This window comes from Sesamum indicum, linkage group LG7, assembly GCF_026168435.1.
Source record: "Sesamum indicum cultivar Baizhima isolate 11 linkage group LG7, ASM2616843v1, whole genome shotgun sequence".
NCBI classification, from domain to species: Eukaryota; Viridiplantae; Streptophyta; class Magnoliopsida; order Lamiales; family Pedaliaceae; genus Sesamum; species Sesamum indicum.
Genome location: NC_142663.1, coordinates 10,271,661 through 10,294,874, shown reverse-complemented (window position 1 = coordinate 10,294,874; position 23,214 = coordinate 10,271,661). Strand labels below are relative to the sequence as shown.

Below are 23,214 nucleotides of genomic sequence, written 5' to 3'. Positions count from 1 at the left end.
AATATATATATAAATTATTAATGAAGAGTTATAATATTTGAAGAGGGTTTCTGAAAATGAATATTATTTTTTAATTTATTTTTTAAGATTTTGATTTAACGGCGGAAAAATTGTCTTTGAATTTGAATGTAAATGAATCATTCTTTTTTCTGAATCTTTTAGAGCAAATTATACATTATTGTGAAATTTAAATATATCAAGGACTTGGAATTTTGATATCAAGATAGATATGCGACCCGTATAATTGCAACTCTTTATCGTGGTTGACAACTTTAGATTTTAGAGTTCTGAATTTGATTTGTTATGTCTCCCATTTGTTGTGTAACTTGAACAGTTATCTGACTTAACTATCCATCTAAATTTGAATTCTTGTGCATATTCTTGGCTGACTATTTGACTTGACGTGTTACCTGTTGTTTAGCTTGACTTGTTTTCTTATTGTATAGCTTGACTTGTTGTGTGGAATTTAGGAGTGCAAGGTGAATCGAGCCGACTCGCGAGCTAGCGAGTCAGCTCGTATTCAAGCTTGGCTCGAACTTGAGCTCGAACTCTATACTTTCTATTCGTGGGCTTGCGAGCTCACCCCCTTCTTTTATATATATTATTAAATGCATATTCAATATTATATCAAATTTATATTCAAAATTCATCATAGATTAGAATATTAGTCAATATATCTCTTATTTTAATTTCATATAATAATATAATATTGTATTTTTATTTGCATTATTTAAAAATAAGCTTAAGCAACAATTTAGTAAGTTTTGATACTTTTTTTTTGTAAATAAATGTTTAAAGTTCATTATCAATTGGAATTATTAGTTAATATCTCATATTTTAGTTTAAATAATATTAAAATATGGTATTTTATATTATATTATCTAAAAACAAGCTTATTAGATAATTTAGTACGTTTTGGTAATTTTTTATAAATAAATATTAATATAATGCATATAAATTTTATTGTTATAATTTCAATCCATTATAACAAAATGCATCTATTCACTATATATTAGAATTATTAATCTATAACTCATATTTTAGTTTTAGATGATATTAAAATATGGTTTTATTGTTTATATTATCTAAAAAGAAAAGCTTAATCAATAATTTAGTACATTTTCATAATTTTTTAAATAAATATTTAATATAATGCATATGAGTTTTATAGTTATAATTTCAATATTCACTACAACAAAATGCATTTTATTTTAAAAATTCACCATATATTTTAATATGCTAGTCAATATATCATGTTTTAATTTTTGATGATATTAAAATATAGTACTTTGGTTTACAATATCTAAAACAAGCTTAATCAATAATTTAATACATTTTTAGATAATTATTAATTTTATAAATAAATATTTCATATAATGCATATATTTTATCATTACAATTTCAATGCATTACAACAAAATGCAATTATTCACTATATATTAAAATCATTAGTTCATATCTTAAGAATGATACTAAGATATGTTATTTTAGTTTATATTACTTGAATAGGTTGCTCGTTAAATGATTGAACTGATGGGGTTATGAGATTTAGGTGAACTGAATTTGTTGATATTAATTTAAATATTAAGTAATGATATAGAACTTTGGTTACTTCTCATTAAATGATTAGACCGAATGTTTTCATGGCTGTCAATTTTATTTTATAATTTTTGAATAATGTATTTCATATTGTACAATAGTCCATATTTTTTAAATTCAGATATTTTAAGAAAATAATTAATTGAGCTCGAACTCGAGCACTAGACGCTCAACCACATTGCCTAGTGCTCAAGCTCAGATTTTTTGCTGAGCTCGGCTCGTTTGCGGCCCTAGTGGAATTACTAAAAATTACCCCTATTTATAGTTGTAGAGTAAAAACTCATATTGTGATTGTTTGATGAGGTGGCGCGGTTTTATTGACTCTCCATAGGTTATTTGACCTCATTATCTTAATCATAAGATATAACTTAAAGTAGTCAAATTATGTGTATTTGCCTCCATTTTTTTAACTTGGAGCTTACTTCTACCAGACTTAAACATCATGGATCTTTTGGGTGATGAATCCTAATGAGTCATATTTAAATATGTTTTAGTCAAATTAGCTAATTATAATAAAAAAAAATTATTCAATATTTCATTCTAGATCCATTGATCTTAGAAATTTATGCAATCCAAATTTGATATAAAATTCAATTTACGATCTAATTATTGAATTCTAATTAATATTTATCTAAAAAAATCTCAATGTGAAAAGATGCCCCGACTTCAAGGCTCGAAGGCCATGCTAAGCATTTCTTGAAGGTGGGACTTGAAGTACTTATTTATTACCTTGATCAACCCTCTGTCTATAAGAGATGCAAGTTTGGAGGCCTTGTTTCTTAATGCTTCAATAAACACGACCACGGTTAGGAGCATGGCTTGATCGTGCTTGGCGCTGTTTGTGGTTTTCTTTGCTTGATTTCTTTATAAGAAGATCGAACTCAACCATGTTGTGAACACGGGCTGGTTGTGTTTTGCTCTCTCTCAATATATATATATATATATATATATGCGTGTGTGCATGTGTATGTATATTTAAACTTGATTTTATGCGATGTGGCTCAACTGGCTAGTACAAAGATATATCACTCAAACTTTTAGGAACAATACCTTAGATCTTCTCTAAATTAGTTTAGCAGTTAGTTGCAAATCTCTAAGACCTAACTTACTAGATTCCTCCAAGATGGTTGGTTTATTCTACTAGACCCAATCAACCGAGCTGGTCTCTAGTGGTTAGGTTTCTCTTCAATCTATTAGGCCATGGACTTTAAAAATAAAAAGGTTAGGAATATCGTATTCCATGATTTCTCCTACGTCTTTTACTTTATAAACTTTGATGAAATTAAATTATTATTTTTTTTTATAAATTTATATCTTTAAAGTAGAGAAGAGTATATAACAAGAAAAATAATGCAATTGAAAAATCTTAAAAACTCTATTTTTTGGTTACAAATACTAAAAAATATAATTTATTTGGTCGTATATGTGATTTATTTTTATAAATAATAATTAGAAGGATGAGAATATGTAACCCTCGAAATTATGATAGTGTAATCCCAACTTGAATTACCAAACAACTGTCAGATCGTGATATTGAGGCCCAAACCACCGGAGCAAACTCACTTCTCCCACGAGTGCTGGACTCTAGAAAGTGGAAACACGGAAGGAGACCTAGCACTTCCCAGAGACGCCCAAATCCGCCGTGTCTCTCGTCCAGATAAATTCTTTCTTTTACCCCTTTTCTTTGCCCATAAGATTTGACAACAGCCTGAGAATCTGGGTTTGCTGGTTGGCGTCTGTAGTCGAAAGCTTTTGTGATCGATTTGCGAGGTTTGAGACAATTTTTTGGAGAATTTGAATTGCTGAATGTTCTGTAAATTCCTGTTATTGCTGAATTTTTTGTCGACTCGAAATATAGATTTAGGGGTTTTGACGTTTAAAATTACTTTTTCTGTGTAAAAAATCACTTTCCTGTTATATAGAATATGTGTGATATGGTTAAATACTCAATTGATCGATGATAGTTTTGACGTAGTCTTACGCGAACCAATTATCTTCAACTGGTGAATCAATCCCATCAAAGTGTAATAATCCCTGTCGATTCATCGCCTTAAGTTCCTCAATTCAATTTAGCTGATTTCTACTTGTGAGTTCCTTTTTCAACTCTCTCTGATTATACGTATTTCCTTGCCCTTGTAGATATATATAATCAGACGCCCTTTTGCTGTAAGATGGACGGTAACAAAGATGAAGCCTTGAAGTGCTTGAAAATTGCCAAGAGTTCGATTGAATCTGGCGACAGAACCCGTGCCCTGAAATTTCTCAATAAAGCTCGTAGATTAGACCCATCTATTGAAATTGATGATCTTTTGTTGAATCTAAATGCTTCGCAACCAGAAGACAAGAAAACTGATGAATCCACCAATGAAAATCCTTCGAAGCCCTCCCAAAATGGCCCTCGCCGCAGGGTTCCGGCTGGTCCATCTTCATCCTCCTCATCCACCACATCAGCTACCTACACAGAGGAGCAGGTCACTGTGGTCCGGGAGATTAAGAGGAAGAAAGACTATTATGAGATATTGGGTTTGGAGAAGAGTTGTACTGCTGAAGATGTTCGCAAGGCATATAGGAAGTTGTCTTTGAAGGTCCATCCAGATAAGAACCAGGCCCCAGGGGCTGAGGAGGCATTTAAGATGGTATCAAAGGCATTTCAATGTTTGAGTGATGAAGAGAGTCGGAAAAAGTATGACCTTCTTGGATCAGAAGAGCCTGTTTATGAGCGGAGAGGTGGAGGTGTTAATGGAATGCGAGGGTTCAATGGGTTTTATGAAGGGGACGTCGATGCAGATGAGATTTTTAGGAACTTCTTTTTCGGGGGAATGCATCCAGCCACCACTGCCAATTTCAGTGGGTTTACATTTGGGCCTGGTGTGAGGATGAGAACAGGTGGAGTTGATCAAGGGTCTAACTGGGTGAGGATGTTGATTCAGCTGTTGCCAGTAATATTGATTTTGTTGGTGAACTTCTTGCCATCATCAGAGCCAGTTTATTCTCTCTCTCGATCTTATTCCCATGACTATAGGCTAACTACACAAAAGGGTGTGAATTTTTATGTAAAAGCTGCAAAGTTTGAGCAACAATATCCACCTAATAGTCCAGAACGCATTGCAATTGAACAACGGGTTGAGGATGACTATCACTCAGTCCTTGTGCATAATTGCAGGCTTGAGTGGCAGCAACTTCATTGGGGTTACCGACGGGAAACACCAAATTGTGATGCATTGAAGCGTTTTGAGGCTATGGCCCAGTGATTGATTAAAGGTCTAATTTCTTATCATGCTCAGTTTGCTTCCTTAGTTGGATTTCACCTGCTGCTGTTTTCCTGATTTGATGATTCGTCATGTGTTTTTTTTTTAATGTTAATTTGTCCTGACATAGATTCAAAGTCGTATGTGGAGTGTGCAAAACTTGTTTAGAGATGCTCAGGAATTACTGTAGTTGATAAGTGACTTTTCCTCATTAGGACAAAAGGACAAATATTTTGATATACTTTTTACCATGTCTGCCGTAGCTTTAACGAAATCCTTTTTGTTGTATTTATTAACCATTAACACAAGTTTGCTTGACTTATAGACAGCAAATTCTTCTCCTTTTCAGATTGGATCTGACTCTTACAGACTTCTGTTAAGATAAATTATGGTAAACTTTTGGTTGCCTGACATAATATAGTCAAACTTGTTCTGCATGTATTGCATTATCAGTGGGAAGTTTTGTTTAGCCTGTGAGTGGATGCATTTGTGGTGTCTCTCTGAATTATTTTAACATGTTCTGTAGGAAGTATTTGGAATGCTTACTATGCATGTGGGGGTGGGCTGATCTTGTACATGGTGATGATGTTTTAGTGTTTTCAAGTTGGCAAGCTTAGGGTTTTGTCATTTATATATGGGTGGAAAATAACCCGAAACATGTTAGGTTGCTGTATTTTGATTATTGTAGTTGTAGATCAATGCGGGAAATTCTGCATGTGAACTAGACGTCGAGAGGGTACCTCATATCTCCAAACCTTATTTTATTTAGTGAATGGTTTCATGCTGTATATTTTGCACGGACATGTTGCAGTATGCTTTATAGGTTTGTGCAGCTTTTGTCGTGAGATTATGCTAGTCATATTTTGAAGTAGTACCTTATGCTTAATCATTCACGCCAATTGATAATTTCGTGATTTCGAATCTTGTTTGAGCAGAAATACAACTTTGAAAATTGAGAATAGATCAAAACTAGTTCATGTTATAATTCTCGCACCGATTGATTCATAAATCTGATTGAGGTTTACCATGTGGCCATGGAACAGAACTTTGATAAGTTTTCAACATATAACTTGAATTACTTGGTAGTGTAAATCCCGTGGACAGAAATTTATCTGTCCCAAGATGCATTTCTGATAGAAATGTTATGTGGATAACTGGGGGACCTTTAAGACACCATAAATTGGTGCCTTATTGGGAATAGAAGTTTCGTTAATTGGCGGGGTTGTGGATAGTTCAATTTCTTGTTCTTAGGCATGTTTCCTGGAACAATGAACTTTAGGTTGTAAACATATTAGTTGCAGTTTATGTAGTTTCGTTAGCAGTTTGGCCTCTATTAATTATTTTACCATAATTTGAATCTTGGGTTGCTGTTGCAGCAGCGATTTGGAGTGAACTGATTGTAAAGTTCTATTTCACACATCCCAAATGCCCTACCATTCCGCCGTGTAAGATATTAAGCCATGCTTCATTGTTTGCTTTGCAGATTACTAGCTACCCTTTAACTTGCGTGTTCCCCAATGAAGAGCAGGACCAGAAAATCTGAACTTTCAAGTGCCGCCCAGTATTGGAGACCATCTGTAGAGAATTTCATCAGAAAGACTCTTGCTGAACACAATTGTCAAATCCTAAATGTTCAGTAAACTACTCGAAGTACCCTCATATCATATATTGTTTATTAACAACAGATCTTACTTGTGATGCCTACCTGCTTATCGTGTCATTTGCGACCTGGGTTTGTCAGGTTGTCTTTTACTACTGAGCTTTATGCATACTTTAGCATGTATATTACGTGAAAGAATGGTTGGGCAGTCAAAAGAACTGGTTTTTTCTTGCTATTTTTGTGATTCTCCTTGAAAGAGGCTAATGGATAGAAAGAGAGGTGATGGAAGTCAAATGTTTTGGAGCCTTTATACCTGTATTTGAAGCCTTAAATCTTTCTACCAAAGTTTCAGCAGAATTCAGGCTACCTCGAGCACAGGATTGTGCTGTCTCGATGCAGGCTTGCATTCCGTGATACGTTTTTTTACATTCAAAATTTTCACTATTTAATAACTTTTAGACTATTCGTAATACAAATATGCTTGTGTGTCGAGTACTAAAACAGAAGAAACATGTGAAAGGACTCGATCCCACTGTTTTCTTGAAATAAAACAGTTTTCATCCTCTGTAACATCAGAGATAATTTGCCATTTAATCCATATGCCACCCATGAGTCCATTCTAGCTCAACTGAGTTTGAACGCATTTTAAGGACCTTGATAACAAGCTTTAGCTTGAGAATTCAAACTCGAGTCTCTGAGCAATCATTTAAATAGCAACCAAAACTTTGATATTAATCTTTGGAGATCGAAATATGATGGAATGAACATATAGATAAAAAAGAGATGTAACGAATGTATAGTGGACCACACAACAACATTAAGCGCAACAAAATTTGAATCATAAAAACGATACCATACAACTACATTAAGCACAACAATTGGAATCATAAAAACGACGAGGGCGTCACTGCAGTTTTCCGTTCATTTTATAGTGTCCTTTACACTTTTCTAGAACTGCTTGTGCTGAAGCATCAGAATCAACTCGTGATTCCTTTCGTCTACAACTTACTAGCAACTGACACAACAAAGGGATTGCATAAATGAAGACATAATAAGTATTGCCAAATCAGGCAAGTGAAGGAATTGAATTTTTCTGTGTTGTTTCTGTTCTTTTTAAGAAGACGGTGCATAATGGTAAAGATATCTTTGGCCCAACGAAGTTGCAAAAATAGAGTACAGTCTACACAACACTGAACATGTTCCAGTTAATACTAAATTCTACTCCCTCTGGAGTACACTAGTACACAATCAGAGATGAGATGTGAAGTTTTCCCAATAGTTTCTCTGTATTCCTCTATAGTAAGTTCAGCAACACAAAGTCGGGCACACCTCAACCCTATTCTTTAGAAGTAATCACCAGCAATCCCAAAGCACCTATCAGTATGTACTGCAATATGGAAAGCCAAGTCAATACAATCTTGCCCCTTGGATAACTTATTACAAAAACAGAGGTAATAATTGTGGTGGTGGAGGTAACTGAAGTAACTGTTAATTTCTTTTCTTTTTTTTGCCGGGGATGGGGGTCGCAGAAATTGTCAAAGGTTTACCTTGATGATAGGCTTTTCAGTCATGATTATAGTCACCCAACCCACGTAAGGCAAAAATCTGCAAAGAAGCATAGAAGTTGGGTTGATTGCTCATTAGATCTCTAGAAAATCAAAGCAATGCTGCAGAAGGACTGAATCATTTAATTGCGATACTGAATTTGCTTTATGAGATAGCAGGCATGCATATAAACTGTATGGTTGACAAAATCCATACTTCACACACTACAGAACTTGAAGCAAAATCTAGTATCAAGTCAAACATAATTTGTCTATGCAATAATTCAATAATATCTCTACAACTTTACCAAACTAACAAGGTTGATGAGCAAAAAGAGAACACAAAATAAAGAGAGAGGTGACAGGGAGATATGACAGGATATTATAACTTAGTGGCGACGAGAAAGATGAACATCTTAACCAGCAAGCGCCTACAGATAAACTATATTACATATAAAATTTTAGAAATTGGTGAGGGTTGAAGTATTTGATGCTTTGGCCCAACACAATTGAAAGTATGTTTATCTCGAGAGAATGAGACCGCAAAAATTCATGGTGTCTAAACTTCCAGAGACTATTACGAGATACTCCAAAATCAAGGATGTTTAACTGTTGCTTAGGGCTCCCTGAGTAAGAATTTGCTGTTATCAAGGCCTTTTCATACTCCAACCATCCCAATTTACCATTTTGAATGAGCATATAGGTTTAAGTTGAGAAAAGTATTGGATATGTATTCTCTTGCAAGTAGTCATACTGAGTTAATGTAATCATATCATGACTTCAAAGTATTAGGATTAGAAAATTGTAGTTTAGAAACAAAGACATTACTTGTTGATGTCTCAAACACGGACTAGGTATATTAAATTGAGAAACACTGGAAGGATGGGCACTTTGCAATTTACGAATGAAAGAAAATTATGTTCACAAACAGAGAATCGAAAATATAGGATACAAAAAACATGATAAGGAAGATAATAAAGATCTAGGAATTGCACTCTTTTCCATGATACATGCTAACCTTTTGCAGTTTCATTATAGAAGCTCAAACCTCCATGAATCCCAGAAAAGTAATATATAGTCAACACTTAAGGAAATTAACGAAGGTTATATCTCCAAATATAGGCTCCAGCTACAAATAGACTTTTGAGGAAAATAAGTTAATCCTATGAAAACAAGACTTATAACTCCTATTCTAGGACATAAGAGGACACTACAATTGTGAAAGTGAATAGGAAAACCAATACTCATCCAATTCAAAATGACCCCTGGAGCCAAATACTAGAAAACATTCAGAAAGTAAAGAGTTTCAGCATTAATAATCTTCATTTGAACTTATCATTCCCCTAATATGATTCCCTGATGTCTTTTCAATTTAGATCCTTTACTATCCCACTCCAAAACCACAGAACAAAGTCAACACCATTGTCCAAAAGATCTGACATCTTGGGCCTTGTTGCAAGAACTTAGACACATGATCTACGTAGGCATGACACTGTAAGTTATATATGGAAATATTACAGAAACAATTGAACTATGAACTTACCCAACAGCTCTTCCCATGATATGATGTCTTTGCAGCCAGAGCTGACCGTGAGCATACAGAAGTCGGTCATCCCCAAAATTATTATCTCCTGACAAATCAACGACAGACTAACATAAATGCCATAATTTCATTGTCACAGAAACATAGTGCATCATGCGTCAATTTGCATATGCTTCAAATTTACCTCCAAAAAGTGATATCTTATGATTTGAATACTGAAATTCTCAATTATTCAGCAGTGCTTAGACATTTAGGATTATCAAAGTTATATCTAATAATTCAAATGCATACCTTTTGTCAGAACATCTACTTCTCCAGTATCTTGGCGCTCATGAACCTTAAAGAAATAGCAGCTTTATTGTTAGCACTAAAAGACAAATGGTGAGAAGATACAGCATCAGAATGGAGACTTTTCTTATAAAAAGCAAGCACACATGCCCTTCCGTGAACTCCATGCTTCTTCTTATCACTATGTACCTTTTAAGCTACAATTCAGAGCAAAATGATAGAAGCAAAACATTTAACCGCCAAAACAGTTGGTTATCAGAAATAATTAACCAATTCTGAAATACAGGCACAAATAAGCAGGTTCTGACATGTTGATTGGTGTTTCATTAACCATTAAACTTAAGTTTTGATTAAGGTAAAAAATATAGATAACTGGACTAAAAAGAAATGTCACAAAATACATATACAAACAACTGTTCGCATAAGCTCGAGAGAAGAAACAAATAATGCTTGCATGTATCATGGCTATGTTAACGCTGATGTCTTGTTTCTTTCTCATCCCATGATCCATGGTATAACTTGATAATAAGGGGCATTTAAATTTCATCTTCCCCCTTTGTTTCCCATCCTTCCCACCACCTAAAATTTTATGATTTCCAATTATACAATGTGAATAACCTTTTCTCTACTCCTTTCTTCCCTTCTCTTGCCTTTCTTTTAAAACAGACGGAAAACCACTCATATCCAGCACTGATCTAGTTCCAATAGAAATAGAACGCAAGAAAAGGCCAATGAAAAATGAAAGTCATCGTACCTTGATAACCCGGTGGACAATAGGAATTTCACGTCCCTGTCAGGAAGCAACAACAATCACGATAATTATCAGAAATATTTAAAAACTGAGATTATAAATGTCTATCACCAGAGAGTGAGCAGATGGAAGGATTTGATATTTCTATATAATTGAAATAAAGGCTTTATCCTTATAAAAGTTGTCAAACCAGCACCAAAAGAGCATTTCTCCAACATTTACGAATAGTCACGTGAAATCAACTGACAGCAAATAATGAACTGAAATCCTCAAAGCACCATTCATCATTGAGTTTCCAAAACTTGAGTGAAGATATACTTATTCACCCATCTAACAATTTTGAGGAAAGAGAAGATAAAAACTCTGGATGAGTTAATTAATTTTTTGAGAAGTATATTTCTTGGGTCTTCAAAAGCCAAATTGGATCATGCCATCATGGACTAACTACTTACAAAAGCTGGTGCACGGAAAAATAGAATGAAGAGCAGAGGCTAGCAGAAAAGAAATGAGATGACAGCGAAACTGAAATATGATACTGGGACCACGTACATCAACATTAAACACAACAATTTCTCCAGCTCGAATAGGATCCTTACTCATGTGCAAGAACAAGATGTCACCCTGAAAGAAATTAAATAATGAAGTGAAGATCTAGGAAAAATTACTAAAAAAGGCATATAAAAGAATAGTAATGCAAGATGTCAAAAAGGATATGATATAAAGCAATACACGTAATCAATGACAAAAGTACCTGGCAGCTGTTAAACAATAAAAGAAGGACAAGATATGAGCATCATATTGCCGAAGCATAATTTTAATTTAGTTCATCAAACCAAGACTTAGAATGTTTGTATTTTGAACTTTGAAGTCCTAACAAACATGAAGGTTGCAATTATATACAGTGGACGCTTAAGCCTCAACATTTACCTTTGCATCCTGAAACACAATTCTTCCCTCAACCAACCCTAAATCCCTAGGACGGAGGGTTGAAGGAAGGGAAGTTTGGCAGCATAAGTTAAGGTGGGTGAAGAGTCAATTTTAATGATACACAAAATTAAGCACCATTTATTAGCCAACTCAATAACTTTATCTTCCAATATTAATCCCATGAAAGTAACTGAATATTGGCAGATCAATCAAGACATAGCTAATAATATCTCTTACATAACCAAGGCATCAAGTGACTCACCCTTTTGAAACCAGGCTCCATACTTCCAGAGAGCACAACAACTACAGGTGACTCACTCCCAGTAATACACATCAACCCTTTCCATATAATAAGTGCTGACGTAACAATCATACCTGAAAGTAATGATAAATAATAAGACTACTTCGTTAAACACTTCTTCCTAGTTAAAATAGAGAAAAAAAGAAACAAAAAGAGAACAAAAATGCCCATGCACACAGAGCAAAGATACAAGAGACCAGAGTCCACATTAGAGATCAACTGCTGAGGAGAAACATCCTGCATAACTGATGACTGGTAAATGAAACATTCACATCCCAACAGCAATTGCAAAACTCCCTCCAAATGACAAATTGTTCATTTTCTACATGTATAAGTGCAATTAAAGGGCACAACATCCAAATATATGGGTCAATTATTATAAAACTGGACAGCTGTAGAATATCTATATGAAGAATCAAATCTGCACACCCACACAAAAACACATCAATGTAAAAGAGATCCTTTGCAATTTGCAGTATTTCCATTTGACATAAATGAAGGGTCATCTTGTGATCAAAATGTTCTCCCCTCCTTCATTGTGGAACAAAGGAATAAAATATTTCAGCAGTAAGCATTTTGAAGCAACAAATACTCAAAAGCTAGTGCAGCTTCTAATGAAACCACAACAATAAAATGGGCAAAAGAGTCTTTTTCTTTTTCTTTTTTTTCTGCAGATTCTTTTAAATTGCTTCCCATTTAGTCTCAAATATGCGGCACTTAATCTAATTGTGATTGTCAAACAAAACATTTTGCATTTCATACAAGCCCTAAGCAGTAACATTTAATTCATTAAGCAAATAGCACTATGTTTAACCACTGCATTGGATATATTTACTTAAATAAAACGTAAAAGCTTCCCATTTTAAGATTCCCAAACTTCCTTGAGTTCATAACCCTAATTTCTCTTTTATGTACTTTTTTCCGCAAACGCCATTTGTTTTTCTTTAAGAAGTGAGCCCAAAAGAATTAGCAAAACAGCGAAATCATAATCAATACCACTCCAAAAAACCGGGAAGAGATATAAAAACCAGCAATTATGTATTTTTCGCCAAGAAAGTAACGAAATAAGCGTCACCGCAGGTATATGAATTTAATCCATTAATGAAGTAAAAATTGAACTTAAAAAACAAAGGCACGAAATGAGAAATGAAGCTGACGATATCCAGAAATTCAAGAGACAAGAATCTCTAAATCAATAACAAACAACAAAAGAAAATTCTTCGTACGAACCGAGGCTGACGGCTTGAGTAAGAACTTGTCTGAAGTTCAAAGATTTGATAGAATCGATCTGCTCCCCAATCCACCCCATCTTCTCTTCTCGATTCTCTCTCTCTCTTCCCCCCTAATGCGAGTTCGAGTTGAAACGCACAAACGCAGTTCTTAAAGGGCCAGAAAGCATAAAATTGGAAACATATTCAAGGCTCTGTTTGGTTCCTTGGAAAACAATACGTATTAACATGTTTCGATTTAATAAATAATATATATATATATATATAAAATAGGCATAAAAATAATTTTTTTTTCTTTTTACCTCAAATATATCCATTTTTAATTTTGTACCACTTATGCTAATCAAAATAATTTATTTTTATGTAGTGTATTATTATATATTTGGAACTATTATTTAATATAGTTGCTATTGAAACTAAATAATAATAATGTAATATTTATTTTTAACTATGTGTTATAAAATGTCTTTATTACATTTATATATATATACATATGACATTACAAATTTAGCATAATACTAAATAAATTATCATTACATGAAATATTTATGCGTGGCATAAGAATTTATATACTTTGGCGAAGAGTATAAAATAAATATTTTCTACATAATTAGGAAATAAAAAAGTGTCGTGGAAAACTAAAAAATTCGTAGAAAATAAGAAAATGGAGTTTTCCGAAAGAAATTAGATTATTTCAAAACTGTCTCTACTTTTTATTTTCATAATATCGAAAATGGAAATTTTTTGCATAGCGTTGATGAAAACGTACGTAAATCTTAAACTAAGAAAAAGAGGGAAAAACGAAATATTCAAAAAGATATGAGAGGTTTTTATCTGTTTTGTTAATTTTTATTTGTGTTAAATTTGCCCTCTTCTTCAGTAGAGATTGTATAAAAAAAATCCTACTTTTAAAACTTTCAAAGATCTCCTAAATTTGAAATTTCAACTTAAAAGGACAAAAATATCCTTATTTCTTAATAAGAATAAATAAACGCATTTTAAATATAAACTTAAATTAAAAGAAATAATTAAAATCAATTGAAAATTTTGTTTGTGAATATTTCTTTTTTTCTCAAAAGCTATTTTCTGTCAACTTCTTTCTTCAAAGCTTTATAGTTAAAGCGTTTTCTTTTGTTTATATTAATTGAATACAGGTAATATCTTTATTTGTTAATATATTGTGTTGCTAATGGTTTTATGTTTGTTGAAACTTATAAATATAAAGTAAATTGCTACACTATTTAATTAGTTTTTCATGTAGAATAAGTTTTTTTTTTTTTTACTGCAGAGGGGCATTTTTAATTCAAATTATTATTTTTATAATATTTTTTATTGAAACTTTTATATGTGAAATATTCTTTTAGGTTTATTATATTTTATTAGTATAATATTGTACTAATATTTTATATTGTAGGAGCCGTTTGAAAGAAGGCGGCAACATTCATAATGCAATGCTCTTCTTAGTTGGACTTCTTGGATTCATCACGACCTAGGAAGAATGTTCATTGGATGCAAGGTTCTAATGTGTGCTATGCTTTATTTAGTTTGATATCAATATGTTTTAAGGCATGATGTGTTTGTCATTGTTATTTTGTGGGGTGCGTACTGAACTCGTTTGAATAATTAAATTCTAATATGTGCGAGAGATTAAAGGAGGTGGTTTCGAGTCTATTAAAGAGAATCAATAGGCAAGATTCCAAACTGGACAAGTATAAGAAGAGGTGTGATTGATTAGAAGTAACAGTACAATGTGCCCAATCAATGAAGAAGTTTTTGATTATGTGCCCTGTAATAAGCATGATAGCCATATTTGGAATATCATATAGGTATGGTCCTTTCATCAGCTATCTCCCAATTTAAGTTAGGGCATTGGAGCTCGATTCTCATCCTGACCATAGATCTCTGGAGCTTAAACGTGTTCCACGGTGCATAGGAGATCTTACTGTTACATATTGACAGGCGTCGGATCCTATTTTGAAACCTACTGTCCTCACAATATGTGTTAACTCACTGACAAGACTTACAATCACATTAAAAGACACGGTCATTTCTTGCCAAGTCCAAGATATGACCATCACGTATATGTAGTGGTTCTTACTGTTTGAGGACTAGATTCTGTACTAACCGAGCCTAGAAGTATTAGTCGTATTGACCAACCTCAAAAGCTCTATACGATGATCTCATGAGCCAGTTCAGTCGGCTCGACAACCCTTGTCAATCAATCAATAAAGTTGCATAGATGTCCTAACAACCTTGGTTGTATAATCAGTTTGTGGATTTTGTAACATATGAAGTTAACACAGAAAAACGGTCTCATAGAATATAACTTTTATTCAATAATTCAATGCTGCAAACATGTTAAAAAATTGTCAATCTAATTAGTTTTCTGATCATCTATTATAATAAATTGCATACTTTTATGGTATACATGTAAAACATAATATGAAAGTATGATTTATAATATATAACATTTCTATATAGAAAATCAAATAATGATATAATATAATATGCATATAAACAATTTCTGTTAAAATCCTATCATCATTTAATTTTGTACATGATCATAAATCTAATTAAAGGGTGGTTTTATACAAGTCATTTATATATAATGAATGGAATAATGATAACAAATATAATTATATAATACAATATGTTAATTTTTCGACACTCGTACCTTGTCTCATTCTTTTATTTATGTTAATTTTTGGTTCATTCGTAGAGAGCATAACACTTTATCTCATAAATTTGCTAGGTCGGCTGGCTATTTCAGCAATGATGTCTCCCTCTCCAGCACTGACATTGTTTTCTTTTCAGCTCGGTTCGGCTTGATGAGTGATAAATTACAAAGACCAAAATACTCCTTATTAAAGGTAAAAAGGATATTCATACTGTAAAACCGTCTCAAGCCAAAATTACAGGGAAGATGGAAATCCTTGTGCGTGATCTACGGCCAGGATCGCAGATTTTCGCCTGCCACGCAATCCAAACATTTGGTCAGCGACGAACCATCTGATTGGAGGACTGAAGTCCATGAGTATGACACGTGGCAGCTTCTCATAATCGACTCTAGTCCCATAAATACACCGTGTCTAACCGGTTAAAGGTAACTTCATTTTTTATCAAGATACCTAGCTTATTTTAATCCGCATTCATATATCTCGACCAAGAACTAACTTGAGCGTCGGAGTGTCTTCGTTGAGGACGAACCCGACTAGCTTGACGTGTTTTCTGATCCTCAAGAATTATCAAGGTTCCGAAACGACGACGTGGCACGATCGAAATCGCAGATCAAGGTCACAATATTCGAGCCCGGCTGATTTCGGTTGAACGATTTCTTGATTTCCCCTCAATCAAAAATAAAACTATGGTATTAGGAAATATAAGACCCGCCATGCATTTGAACTCCAAGTATAAATTATCTTGATAATACACTCGAAATTGTATTTATTTTTTTCTTGTAAATAGTTCAACAATTATTTAGGAAGTGCGCTGGAATTTTTCCTAACAAAACGTTGCTATTTCTTACTACAATAAATGGCAGACTTAATTTTGTTTTAAATAAAGTTGTATTTTTACAACAACATTTTTATATTGTATAAGTTCTCTTTATAATTTTTCATCTCTCTTCATCTTATTCTTATAGAGTGTCTTTAACATTTAATGATCTAAAACTAAATTTAAAAACAAAACAGAAATCGACTCGGAATAAAAAGGATTTTAAATAAAATTTCAAAAAGGATATAATTTTTTAATATTTTTTTTTTTGTCATATGACCTGATTCTTCCTTCTTCTTAAGATTTTTTACTATCTCTATCGAGATTTGGACAACTTTTATTATTGTCAATTGTTTTTTCTTCTTAATTAGTTAATCCATTTTTTTTCTCCTATTTCTTCTTCTTTTTTTTTTTTCCAACCCATCATATATAGATTGCATGTGATCTATATAAGTTCTTGTTAGGTGATCAAAAAGTGAATTGGATTGATTTTTATGTAATGTATTTGACAAATTCGATGGAATGTAATATTATTAAATGAATAGAAATTAAGTATTCATTCTTGGCTTTTTGTTGCGCTCCTATAATTATGTTAAAATTCTATTAACATTGTAACAAAATCCATAGACCATCATAACAATATTATTCAATCAAATGACTTCTTCACCGATATAAAAAGATTTGGTGAGAAGTTATACACAGAGACAAGGTTAGATATATATTATCTGTAAAATTGGAGATAATTATTTTTCTCTTCATGTTGATGAGTCCCGTGATAAATCAATAAAGGAGCAGATGATTGTGATTGTGGGGTTTGTGAATAAAAAGGGACGAAGTTATTAAAAGATTTTTTGGTGTTGAACATGTTAACGAAACTTCAACTCCTTCTCTAAAAGCAACGCTAGACGATATGTTTGCTTGTTATGGTTTATGTTTCTTGAACAAAAGGGCAAGGGTATGACGATTAATCAAATATGAGAGGTTAATTTCATGATCTGAAGACACTAATTCTGAAGGCAAATTCATTTTGCCTTTTACATCTATTGCTTTGCCCATCGGTTGCAATTGGTCGTTGTTTCTATTGCAAAAAAATATCTTGATTGTTTGTGACTTATGAATATTGTGGGTGTTTCATGTAAAAAAAGAAATGCATTGCTTTAAAATCATCATAAGAAGATTGTAAGGAAATTAGAAAAGGGTGAGATTTTTTGTTTTTATCTTGCATTTAATTATAAGAGTGTTGGGAATGACAGATGAATTATCTAATGTCTTACAACAGAAAGATCAACATTGTTAATGCAACGGGGTTGATTGTCACCGTTAAAAATCGTCTACAACACTTGAGAGATAATGGATGGGATGCATTCTTGAAAGAAGTCGAGATGTTTTGTGGTTAAAAGTCTATTCTAGTTTCAAGAATGGAGGATACTATACCTATCCAAAGTTGTTCAAGGCATGAGGGGCAACGGGTAACTTTTTATCACCATTACCATGCTGAGATTTTTCTTGATGTTATTGATTTAATTATTATTGAAGTCAATAATCGATTTTTCTTGATGTTATTGATTTAATTATCATTGAAGTCAATAATCGATTTTTCTTGATGTTATTGATTTAATGAGAAAAGACATTCACAAGAACATTTTTTGAAATCTTTCTAAAGTATAAACACATACATCAACTAATAATGTTTTAAGTAATAGATCATTATAAACATAACATGCATGTGTAATAATAAAGGCTAACAAAATGGTCTACAAGTATATGTGGCAACTCACATTAAATGTTAATGCTATTACCTGCCTACTTTACATCTTAGAAACCACCTTGGAATTTCTTACTGAAGCAAGCAATTGCTTTCTGTGTATCTCTTAAGAAGTTATTGCACTTCAAACTAAAAAATTCATTATGGATTTACTTTCATATTGTATGATTGTCTCATCTTTCAACAATTCAAGGGGGTCCACCATGACTTCCTCGGTGAAAAGGATGCCACCTTGCTCCTCTAATGGGACTACCATCACATGATGTTGGACATCTTGGGGAACTTCCTCCAACGAGAATTGATGGTCCTGCACCCGAGGGGAGTCAATGGCCATTGAGCTGAGGGTCTGTCTCCCTCACCTAGTGTCTCTACAGCTGTGGGAGCCATTGTAGGCACTTGAGTCACAACCATCAGTTGCATTCACACTACTTAGCAATCATTTGTTGCAAGTTTCCGATAGAGTTGGAGATAACTTTCTTAAGGAGGTGTTAGAGGAGATGCTATCACCTAGGGAACCAACCAGGTGGCCAATGGGGTCCCAAATACCACATGAAGAACCTGGGTGTCACCGAATGCATCCACTATTTTTTGCTTGTTCAGACTACTGCTTGGCGTCTCCATTGATCCTAACGTCTTAGTTTCGTATTTCCATAAATGATTCCACTTGATGCAAGCAAAATTCGCTCATTAGTAAAGTCTTTGGTCTCAAAGCTTTTGCTTCAAATTCTTTGCAAGCCTGAAAAGGAACCTGTAAGAAAAACACCCAAAACTGCACCTATTTCTTTTTTAAAACCCAAAAAATCTTCTATTTGGGTTGTCGTTAGTCCATGAGGTCCATAGTAACAAAAATCTTTTCAATTAACAGTCATGTTTTATAATTTTTTTCCTACTAAATAGATTAGAGAAGAAAAGAAATCAACTCTTTGTAGAAGGAAGAAGAAGAAATTAGCCTTTTCCACTAAATTCGTACATTTTTCCTCCAAGACTACCAGCCACTTAATGAAAACAGCACCCCCGGTTAGCAAATTAACGGAAACCCATTTGGTGTTCTTAAATTGAAAAAAATGCACATATGAAATGCAATATGTGAATCATCTACAATATAGGATTAAAATTGAAAATGGATCCACTTATGGGACCACAGTTCGCCGTTGAAACCCTTGCCGCTATCGGCCGAAGGCTGATGCTCACCTGAAGGACATACTACCACTAGTTCATACGAAGAAATAGGAGGAGGTTTTCACCGTATTATTTTTGTATATAATAATTTTATTTCTCTAATGGAAAAATTATTGTTTTTGTAATAAAGTAAGAAAAACAAATTAAATTAGTTGCCACAGAAATAATGTTAAAAGAATATACAAAACTATATGAATAAATTCAAAAACATAAAAAAATGATATGATTTAATAATAAACAGTGAATTTTGTACTTTAAAAAATAAAATAGAATATACAACACTAATTTTAAATTATCTCTAATAACAAATTCAAACATACATAATATTTTTCAAAATATATTTATTTATCTTTATTTTTTTCTGTTTCCATAAAATAAGACAAAATGCTCTAAAAATAAATTTAAACACTAACGATATTGTTTAACGTTTTTGGTAACACTATCTACTTTTGGACTATTAAGATTGTAGAGTATTATTACCACGAGAATTGCCACTAATTAAGGCCTCGTTTGGTTTAATTGATGAGAGAGAAAAAGGGAAGTGAAGTGAGAGAGGAAGTGAAGGGTGAGGGTGAGAATAATAAATTTCTATCAAGTTGTTTGGTATGATTGGAAAATAAATAAATTTTAAATACTTTCCTTTGTTCGGTACGAGAAAAATGAATTGAAAAGAAAAGATTAATTGTAATTTTACTGAATTATCATTCTCTTTATTTTATATTAGAAAATAAATAAATTAATATTATACTAATATAATTTTAGCATATAAAAAATTTAAAAATCTTATTAGTAAAAATATTGATTAAAAATGAGTATTGTTCATTTATTTTAAATTATTTAGTTTAAATAAAATAAAATTTACTGACAAGATTCTCTACCAACAAATTCTAGTTCAAACATCAGTGTCTTTGTTGGTACCAAAAATAATTTTGAAGGAAAATTATATGTATATATATATGGATAATAAAAATTGCACCTTTTTTTTTGCCTTATACTTCCACTTTTCTGTCCAATTTTGACGGAGACAAAATTAGCCCTCTGAGGGTTTCATATACATCAATTTTTATTTCACTTCCGTATATTCTCCCGAACCAAATACAAAATTATTTCTTATACATTCATTTTTATTTTCACTTTTTTTATACTTTCACTTTTCACCTCAACCAACCAGAGTCTAATTGTTAACACAGATAGCATAAAGAGGAAAATGAATGCAATTTTATTGATTAATTTCTTTTCACTTCCCTTAAATTTTGAAAAATATTCTTCATTTATAAAGTTACAAATAACATAAACTCAAGCTATAAATACATGCATGCCTAAACAACCCTGCAAGCCTATCATTTCTTAGCTATGGAATTCAGCTATGTCTTTGTTGCGGCCATTGCCTTCTTCTTTCTCTTCTATTACCTCCTGTATTCAAGTTATACTAAGCTAAGAACCCAAAAGTACAAAGCGCCACCTGAAGCTGGCGGCGCGTGGCCTTTTATAGGCCATCTCCACCTCATGAAGGGAGGCTCCACCGGGCCTCCTCACGTCAACTTAGGCGCCCTGGCCGACCAACACGGCCCCGTTTTCACCATCCGGCTTGGCGTACACCGAGCACTAGTGGTGAGCAGCTGGGAACTGGCGAAAGAATTATTCACCAGACTCGACGTGGCGGTGTTCTCCCGTCCAAGTCTGAAAGCTTACAAAAACTTGAGCGATGACTTTCCCATGTTCGGAGTTTCCCATCACGGCGCGTACTGGCGCAGGGTGCGAAAGCTGATGTCCGGTGAGCTGCTCTCTAACCGCAGACTGGAGCTGCTGAACGACGTACGTGTGTCAGAAACAGCTCACTCTGTTAACGAGCTTTACAAGCTCTGGGAGGAGAAAAGAGACGAGTCAGGCCGCGTGTTGGTGGACATGAAGCAGTGGTTCCGGAACTTGAATCTGAATGTGACCCTTAGGATGGTGGTGGGGAAGAGATATTCCGGCACTGGTGCCGATACGGAGGAGTCGAGGCGGTACCGGGAGGTGATGACGGACTTCTACAAGCACTTGGGGAGGCTGTTCGTGACGGCCGACGCAATGCCTTATCTTGGGTGGTTGGATTTAGGTGGATTTGAGAAGAAACTGAGGAAAACTGCGGAAAAATTTGAAGGAATTGTTGGAGGATGGTTGGCGGAGCATAGGGAAAAGGAATATTCCGGCAAGGATCAGAAAAAGCCGCAGGATTTCATGGATGTCATGCTGTCAGTTGTGCAAAGTGCAGACCTTCAGGATCAATATGATGCTGATACCATCATCAAAGCTACGTGCGAGGTGGGTTAAACATCATCTATGTTTTTTTTTTTTAAAATATTATATATATTAAATAAAATAAAGTATATAATAAGAATGTAAAATTAAATATTCAATCTGCGTATTCACTTACATGTGATCTTTAAAATCAGATCAAGATAGTAGATTTGACTGATTTAATCAAAAAATCGTATTCAAGAGTCCGATCTGATTATTAATAAAATTATAAGAATAGAAAAACATGTACTAAAGAAAAAAACATATCTGAAAACATCGGTGGATTGATCAACTAAATTGATCGAGTACACACCAAAAAACTTAAAAGAAATAGAAAAAACTCATTTTACAAAATTAAGATTGCTCAAAGAAAAAAAAGCTAATTGTTTTGGGTTAATTTATAGCCCTATTTTGAATTATCCTAATTAATATTTATTGATTTAATACTATTTATATGTTTACAATTTTCGAAATACTTCATTTAAATCAAGTAGTTTTTTTTCCCCCAAAACAAGAATCTTAATGTTTCTTACAAAATTTGATTTTTTTTTAAAAAACGTATTCTTTTAGAATATATGATTCAATGATTAAAGTTTTGGGATAACCATTAGATTGAAAATATATGTGAGAAATTCGAATTTTCCCGAAAATTACCCAACATCACTATGCATGAAGAACTCCTATTGTTACAGGATGGATTATAAGCTAATTCAAAGCTTGCACATCTGATTTGTTTTAATTGACATGACCAGAATTTGATTGTTGGTGGGACTGATGCTCCAGCAACCATTTTGGTGTGGGCACTCTCCCTCATGTTAAATAATCGTCGTGTCCTGAAAATTGCTCAAGAAGAATTAAACAAGTACGTCGGAAAAGAAAGACTAGTACATGATTCAGACATCAGCAATCTAATCTATCTCAATGCCATTGTTAAAGAGACTCTGAAATTGTACCCCGCAGGCCCCTTAGGAGCTACACGAGAGTTTAGTGAAGACAGTCATATAGGAGGCTACTACGTCCCAAAGGGCACATGGCTTATAATGAACTTGTGGAAGTTGCACCGTGATCCAAACGTGTGGCCTGATGACCCATTAGAGTTTAGGCCTGAGAGGTTTTTTAGTACGCACAAAAGTGTTGATGTTAAGGGCCATGATTTTGAGTTGTTACCATTTGGTGCTGGTCGGAGGATCTGTCCTGGAATGAATCTTGCCCTGCAAATGTTGCATTTTGTGTTGGCTAGCTTGTTGCACGCATTTGAATTCTCAACTGTGTGTGATGAGATGGTTGACATGACTAAGCGTGTTGAACTATCAAACATGAAAGCCACACCACTTGAGGTTCTTATTACCCCAAGACTATCTCCTGCCCTTTATAATTAGGCCATTTCTTTATCTTTTTTTTTTTTTTTTTTTTACTTTTATGTATTGTGTTCTAATTTCAATGTTTGCTTTTGTTTCTTGATATA

The 23,214-nt window shown here is 33.5% G+C and overlaps 3 protein-coding genes and 1 pseudogene across 3 annotated transcripts; 3 read left to right on the top strand and 1 right to left on the bottom strand.

Annotated features, from left to right (window-relative positions):
• The first annotated feature begins 3,082 nt into the window (after positions 1-3,082).
• On the top strand, positions 3,083-6,682 carry LOC105155333 (chaperone protein dnaJ 49). Its single transcript, XM_088882946.1, has 3 exons — positions 3,083-3,369; positions 3,739-4,860; positions 6,331-6,682. The coding sequence occupies exon 2, from the start codon at positions 3,771-3,773 to the stop codon at positions 4,848-4,850; it is 1,080 nt and encodes a 359-aa protein (XP_088739072.1). The 5' UTR covers positions 3,083-3,369; positions 3,739-3,770; the 3' UTR covers positions 4,851-4,860; positions 6,331-6,682.
• Positions 6,683-7,501: 819 nt separating this feature from the next.
• LOC105180292 (uncharacterized) lies at positions 7,502-13,218 on the bottom strand. Its single transcript, XM_088882916.1, has 8 exons — positions 13,032-13,218; positions 11,763-11,875; positions 11,123-11,194; positions 10,577-10,612; positions 9,826-9,871; positions 9,535-9,622; positions 7,995-8,052; positions 7,502-7,834 (listed from the first exon to the last, which is right to left on the bottom strand). The coding sequence occupies exons 1-8, from the start codon at positions 13,108-13,110 to the stop codon at positions 7,784-7,786; spliced, it is 543 nt and encodes a 180-aa protein (XP_088739042.1). The 5' UTR covers positions 13,111-13,218; the 3' UTR covers positions 7,502-7,783.
• A 2,735-nt stretch (positions 13,219-15,953) lies between these two features.
• LOC148787565 (uncharacterized) lies at positions 15,954-18,096 on the top strand (annotated as a pseudogene).
• Positions 18,097-20,819: 2,723 nt separating this feature from the next.
• LOC105180139 (flavonoid-6-hydroxylase-like) lies at positions 20,820-23,128 on the top strand. Its single transcript, XM_088882830.1, has 2 exons — positions 20,820-21,773; positions 22,502-23,128. The coding sequence occupies exons 1-2, from the start codon at positions 20,823-20,825 to the stop codon at positions 23,126-23,128; spliced, it is 1,578 nt and encodes a 525-aa protein (XP_088738956.1). The 5' UTR covers positions 20,820-20,822.
• Positions 23,129-23,214: the final 86 nt, after the last annotated feature.